Source organism: Nelusetta ayraudi, unplaced genomic scaffold (genome assembly GCF_046127955.1).
Source record: "Nelusetta ayraudi isolate G7.1 ecotype Tasmania unplaced genomic scaffold, CSIRO-AGI_Nayr_v1 ptg000239l, whole genome shotgun sequence".
Classification (NCBI taxonomy): domain Eukaryota; kingdom Metazoa; phylum Chordata; class Actinopteri; order Tetraodontiformes; family Monacanthidae; genus Nelusetta; species Nelusetta ayraudi.
Window position 1 is genome coordinate 48,682 of NW_027466288.1, and position 6,319 is coordinate 55,000.

Consider the following 6,319-nt stretch of genomic DNA (forward strand, 5'->3'; position numbering starts at 1 on the left):
CAGAGATCCAGGATGATGGACGGACGGACGGATGGATGGATGGACGGACGGATGGATGGATGGATGGATGGATGGATGGACAGATGGACGGATGGAGGGATGACAGACAGATGGACGCACGGATGGAGGGATGGATAGATAGATAGATAGAGGGATGGAGGGATGGATCCAGGCAGCAGAACAAGAACCAGGACCAGAAGCCTGAAGAAGTTCATCTCTCCATCTGGGAGCAGAATTGAAGGAGAGGCAGAGCAGTGTTGCCTGGGAGATCACCTGACCATGAGGGGGCGGAGCCAGTCAGTCAGACAGACAGACAGATGGAGAAGCAGAGGAACGAATGAAAATAATGAAAATCATGAAAATAAAGCTCATGTTTGAATTCCAAAGACTCTGCTGTCTTTCTACCATCACCAGAACCATCCCTGGACCTTCAGGACCTTCTGGACCAGGGCTGGTTCTGCTGTGTGACTGGTGGGCCACAGTGGGTTGGATGGATGGAGGGAGGGAGGGAGGGAGAGAGGGATGGCTAGCTGCTGCTAGCTCCCCCTGCTAGCTGCGGTTAGCTCCCCTGCTATCCCAGCTAACCTCCTCTGGATATGAGGGAGGAGCCAGCAGAGGAACATCTCTCCATCCTGGAGGCTCTCAGCTCCTCTGGAAGAGACATCCACGCTCCTGCTAGCGCCACCTGCTGGACAGACATCTTCCCTGCATGACGTCACATAGAGAGCTACTGAGGGACAAGTGGTCATCTTCTGCCCCCTGGTGGTGAGTGAGGTGACCAGCAGCTGTTTAATCTGAATGTTGAATCTGTTTGTTTCCTCTGCTGCTGCTTCCTCCTCCTCCTCCACCCCCTCCTCTCCAGGTTTTACTTCCTGCTCTGCCGAAGCTCCTCCCCCTCTCCTTGTCCCCTCCTCCTTCTCTTCCTCCTCCACCTCCTCCTCTCCAGGTTTTACTTCCTGCTCTGCCGAAGCTCCTCCCCCTCTCCCTGTCCCCTCCTCCTTCTCTTCCTCCTCTACCTCCTCTTCTTCTTCCTCTTCCTCCTCTCCAGGTTTTACTTCCTGCTCTCCCGAAGCTCCTCCCCCTCTCCCTGTCCCCTCCTCCTTCTCTTCCCCCTCCGCCCCTTCTTCTCTGCCAATGTCGACGTCGGACTCTCAATCAGTTCAAATCGCAGCAGCTGAGTCGTTGTGACTCAGTCGCTGAGTCACTGAGCCGCTCGGCTGATTCGCCCCGAAGAGAAAGAATCACTCATCAGAGTCGCAGTGGCTGTTCACAATGTGGCCTTTATTGTTTCACTGTCACAACATGAGTTGGAGAGTTGCGGCGGCTGAGTCACTGTTCATGAGTCACTTGTAAGCAGGTTTCTTACAGCAACACGCTTCTGCAACCAGCTTGGAATTCTGGTGTTTTTTTGTTTTTTTTCATTTTCTTCATTTTCAGTGTGAGAACAACATTTATCAAAATAGGGTGCTGGAGGAGCATCAGACACATCATCACACACGTCAACGTCACGCCAGCGTCTCACACACACACACACACACACACACACACACACACACACACGACTCCTGCGTCTGACCTGGAGACCTGCAGTGGATGAGTGGTTGATGGTCCAGAGTGAGAAGGTGAGGAGGTGGCAGCTCCTCCTCCTCCTCCTCCTCTCTTCTCCTCCACTAAATCTCTCTGCCGTCTTTTCAAAACTCTGTACATTGTGCAAAAAACAGCTGCAGTTCTCCACAAGGCCACCAGGTGCTGCTGCGTGTGAAGGAGCTCCTCACACCTCCTGGGCTGCAGACTTTGACTGAGGAACCATGGAGGAGGGAAGGAAGGAAGGAAGGAGGGGAGGAAGGAAGGAAGGAAGGAAGGAGGGAGGGGAGGAAGGAAGGAAAGAGGGAAGGAGGGAGGGAAGGAAGGAGGGAGGAAGGAAGGAAGGAAAGAGGGAAGGAAGGAAGGAAGGTGGAGGAAGGAAGGAGGGAGGAGGAAGGAAGGAAGGAAGGAGGGGAGGCAGGAAGAAAGGAAGGAGGGAGGGAGGAGGAAGGAGGGAGGGGAGGAAGGAAGGAGGGAGGAAGGAAGGAAGGAAGGGAGGAAGGAAGGAAGGAAGGAGGGAGGAAGGAAGGAGGGGAGTGAATGAAGGAGGGAAGGAGGGGAGGAAGGAGGGAAGGAAGGAAGGGAGGAAGGAAGGAAGGAAGGAGGGAGGAAGGAATACATCAGTGAGGAAAGACAGAAGGTGGTCTACATGTAGGTGTGTACGACCCTCGAGGAAGACCTGGGACCAGCTGGAGGGACCTGGTCTCCTGGCTGGCCTGGGAAGCCTTGGGGTCCCACTGGAGGAGCTGACCCCGAGACCCCAAGACCCCAAGACCCCGAGACCACAAGACCCCGACTCCTCATCAGGCAGCAGAGGACGGACGGACGGACGGACGACGCGGAGCTTTGTGCTTGTATTACCACTTTATGACACAGGGGGCGGTGACTCTGATTGGTTGTTGAGGTGGTGGTGGGCGGAGCTTCCTGTCCACCTGCTCTCACTCACAATGTTCGTGTCTCATCACCTCCTGGTGAGGAGGAGGGTGGAACCTCACCGAGGCCTCCTGGTGGTCGGCTTGGTGACTGCATGCAGCTGGCAGAGTAACAGCTGCTGCTGCTGCTGCTGCTGTTACTGCACCCCCCCCACCCACCCGTTAGCATTAGCATCACTCTGCTGCATATCAATGTGTGTGTGTGTGTGTGTGTGTGTGTTAGGGTGTCAACACAGCGCTGTGGTTGGCTGATGAACCTCAGAGTGTATTTACATGTGAGGCGTGGGGGGATGGGGGGGGCAGGGTGAGAGGGAGGGGGGGTGAAGCGGGGGGGGGGGTTGGAAAGATACATTTTCAGAACAACAAATAAATGTCCAGCACTGTGAGTGTTCATCTGAGGCCCCGCCCACTTTGAGTGACTGCTGCTGCTGCTGCCTCTGATGCTTCTGATGGTGGTGGTGAAAAGTTAGAACTGCAACTGGGCCTATTGGGCCTATTGTTGTTGTTTTCCACCTGCTCAGAGGAACCTAGGAGAAGCCTCAGAGGAGCCTCAGAGGAACCTCAGAGGAACCTCTGGAGCCTCAGAGGAACGTCAGTGGAACCTCTGGAGCCTCAGAGGAACCTCAGAGGAGCTTCAGAGGAACCTCAGAGGAACCTAGGAGGAACCTCAGAGGAACCTCTGGAGCCTCAGAGGAACCTCAGAGGAGCTTCAGAGGAACCTCAGAGGAACCTCAGAGGAGCTTCAGAGGAACCTCAGAGGAACCTAGGAGGAACCTCAGAGGAGCCTCAGAGGAACCTCTGGAGCGTCACAGGAACCTCAGAGGAACCTCCCTCTGAGCTTCCTGTTTCAAACGTCCTTTCATCACACTCTTCTCTCCATCCTCTCTCTCTCATGTTGTTCTTCATGTTTGTCTTTGTGCTTTGTGGACGCTGCGCCCGCTGCTGCTCCCTGAACAAAGCCTCCTGGAGTCCTGGAGGCCCAGCGACGTTCCGGCTGGCAGCCTGGAACTCCCTGAAGTGGCTGCAGGTCCTGGTGGGTGGAGCCAACAACCGACCGGCCAAACAGAGCAAAACTCCTCCTAAAAAAAAGACTGCCTTGTCTGGAAGCTCCTCCCACATGGTGCAGAAGGTCAGATGGTCAGAAGGTCGACCTCGTGCAGCTCACCTTCAGACCACAACTACACTCATCTGTCTGAGTCCCATCAGGAGAGAAAGTTCTTTGGTCCTTTAAAATCTTTGCGTTTCTGCAGGACGACCTTCACCGACCTTCGCCGACCTTTGCCGACCTTCGCCGACCTTTGCCGACCTTCGCCGACCTTTGACTCTATGCATGGCAGCTGGGCTCACGGGACAAAAACCAAACACGCAAAACTTTAAAAGGCTTCAACGTCCCGAACTGAAATGAAACCAAAACGGTCACTATTGCGGTATTGCAAGGCCCTTTGTGATGTCACCGAGGGCCCGTGTCCGTGTGCTCGTTTGTGTTGCTTTTCTCCAAAAAAGTGTGGAGGCGGCGGCGGCGGCAGAGGTCAAAGGTCGGAGAGGGAGTGGGCGGAGCTCCGAGCAGCAGCAGCAACAGTTAATGCGCGTCAGTCCGGGACCTCCGGGCCACAGGGGGGCGACCACGCGCACAAGAAAACACACGTGCACACTTTTAATGCGAGTCCACTTCTTCTTCTTCTTCTCCTCCTCAGCGACCTGCTGCGTGCGGCGCCGCCCCCTGCCTGTCGGGTGTGCACCAGTCACTGTAACACACACACACACACACACACACACACACACACACACGTGCAGGACATATTTAAAGGAGAGCAGTCTGTGGATTTTCATTGGTCGGCTTCCGACAGCTTCATCTGCTGCTGCGGATGCTGCTGCTGCTGCTGTTACTGCTGCTGCTGCTGCTGCAGCTGTAAAAGTGGTGTTCTCGTATAAAAACCCTTGGAAGCGGCCGCTCCTCCGCCTCCTCTGCGGCTCCGCCCCCCTCAGAGGCGGTACTTCCTGAGCAGGTCGGCCTGCCACATGTACTTCCTCTCGGGAAAGCTGTCGGGAATCTTGATCCTGCGGAAGTCCCGGATGCACTTCTCCAGCTCCTCCTCCACCGTCATCTTCTCCTTGGCGGCGGGCCGCTTCTTGCAGCTGGTGTCGCGCGCGCTGGCTGTCAGCGTGCGCAGCAGGTCGCTCTTCCTGCGCTGCTCCGCCCGCCGCTGCTGCTGCTGCTGCTGCTGCTGCTGCTGCTGCTGCGGCGCCACCGTGGGGCCTTTCTTGGCGGGCCGGTCCAGCGTCTGCACGGCGCGGCCGCAGACGGGGCCGCGGACCACGGTGCCCTGCGGGGAGCCGGCCTCGGACTGGCTGTCGGAGCTGGAGGTGGAGAGGTCGTTGAAGGAGGTGCCGCTCTCGCCCTCGCCGTCGCCCCCCTTGCGGTTCTTGCAGCAGCAGTCGCACGGCGACGGGGACCAGCGCGACGCTCCGCCTGCAGGTGGGAGGAGAGAAGGGTGGAGTCAGAGAGAAGACCACAGGAACGAGAGAGAGAGAGAGAGAGAGGGGGAGAGAGAGAGAGGGGGGGGGGGGAGAGGGAGAGAGAGATGGAGAGAGAGAGGGAGGGAGAGAGAGAGAGAGAGAGATGGAGGGAGAGAGAGAGAGGGGGAGGGAGGGAGGGAGAGAGAGAGAGAGAGAGGGGGAGAGGGAGAGAGAAAGATGGAGGGAGAGAGGGAGGGAGAGAGAGAGAGAGATGGAGGGAGAGAGAGAGAGGGGGAGGGAGGGAGGGAGAGAGAGATAGAGAGGGGGAGAGGGAGAGAGAGAGATGGAGGGAGAGAGGGAGGGAGAGAGAGAGAGAGAGAGATGGAGAGAGAGGGAGGGAGAGAGAGAGAGAGAGAGATGGAGGGAGAGAGAGAGAGGGGGAGGGAGGGAGGGAGAGAGAGAGGGGGAGAGGGAGGGAGAGAGAGAGAGAGAGATGGAGAGAGAGAGGGAGAGGGAGAGGGGGAGGGGCAGGGAGGGGGAGAGAGAGAGGGGGAGAGAGGGAGGGAGAGAGGGCTGTCGCTCGCGGTGACACCTGGTTGGACGACAGGTGCACCTCCAGGTCCCCTCAACCCAGAACTCTGGACTTTGGTTCTGATACCAGGTTAACGCAGAGCTGGACACGATGCTCAGCTGGGTGTCGATACTGTGTGGACCTTTCAGAACCAGAACCAGAACCAGAATATGGGCCGGTTTCTTAAACGAGCGCTAAAGTGAAGCACACAGGAAGTCCGACGTGTTTGTGTTTGCACAACACTGCAACTGCAACCTGATCCAGATCCAGATCCAGATCCAGATCCAGAACCAGAACCAGAACCAGAACCAGGAGGAGATGGAACAGAGCAGCCGTGGAGAGAAGCAGGAGGGGGCGGAGCAGCAACAGCTGTGAGTTCATCTCCACCACCTGCAGGTTGACACACTTCCTGTTTCTGACGGACTGTTTAGAGAGCAGAGATCCAAACACACACACACACACACACACACACACACACACACACACACACGCACACACACGCTCACTCAGCTCCGGCCCTCACATCTCCACATCAAACCCGGCGGCACCTTTGTTCCTCTCCTGGTCCTCCTGGGGCTCCAGATGGTTCCACGCTATAAATAACCGCCGCCAGAAATAAACGGCCGCGCTCGTCTTTCTTCTGCTCGTCTTTCTTCTGCTCGTCTTTCTTCTGCCTTTCAGTTTATTTGGGAACGATGGAAGGATGGAGGCGGCGGTGGAGGTGGTGAGGGTTCCATCCAGCTGCTCACATCATGATCAGCAGGTTGTGGAACCG

The 6,319-nt window shown here is 56.9% G+C and overlaps 1 protein-coding gene across 1 annotated transcript in view; it reads right to left on the reverse strand.

Moving 5' to 3' along the window:
- Positions 1 to 3,838: 3,838 nt before the first annotated feature.
- Positions 3,839 to 6,319, reverse strand: part of kctd16b (potassium channel tetramerization domain containing 16b) — a 15,729-nt gene continuing 13,248 nt past the window's right edge. The window contains exon 3 of the mRNA XM_076016896.1: positions 3,839 to 4,986. Coding sequence (XP_075873011.1) covers positions 4,499 to 4,986 — 488 coding nt within the window. The 3' untranslated portion in view covers positions 3,839 to 4,498. The remainder of the gene's footprint in view (positions 4,987 to 6,319) is intronic.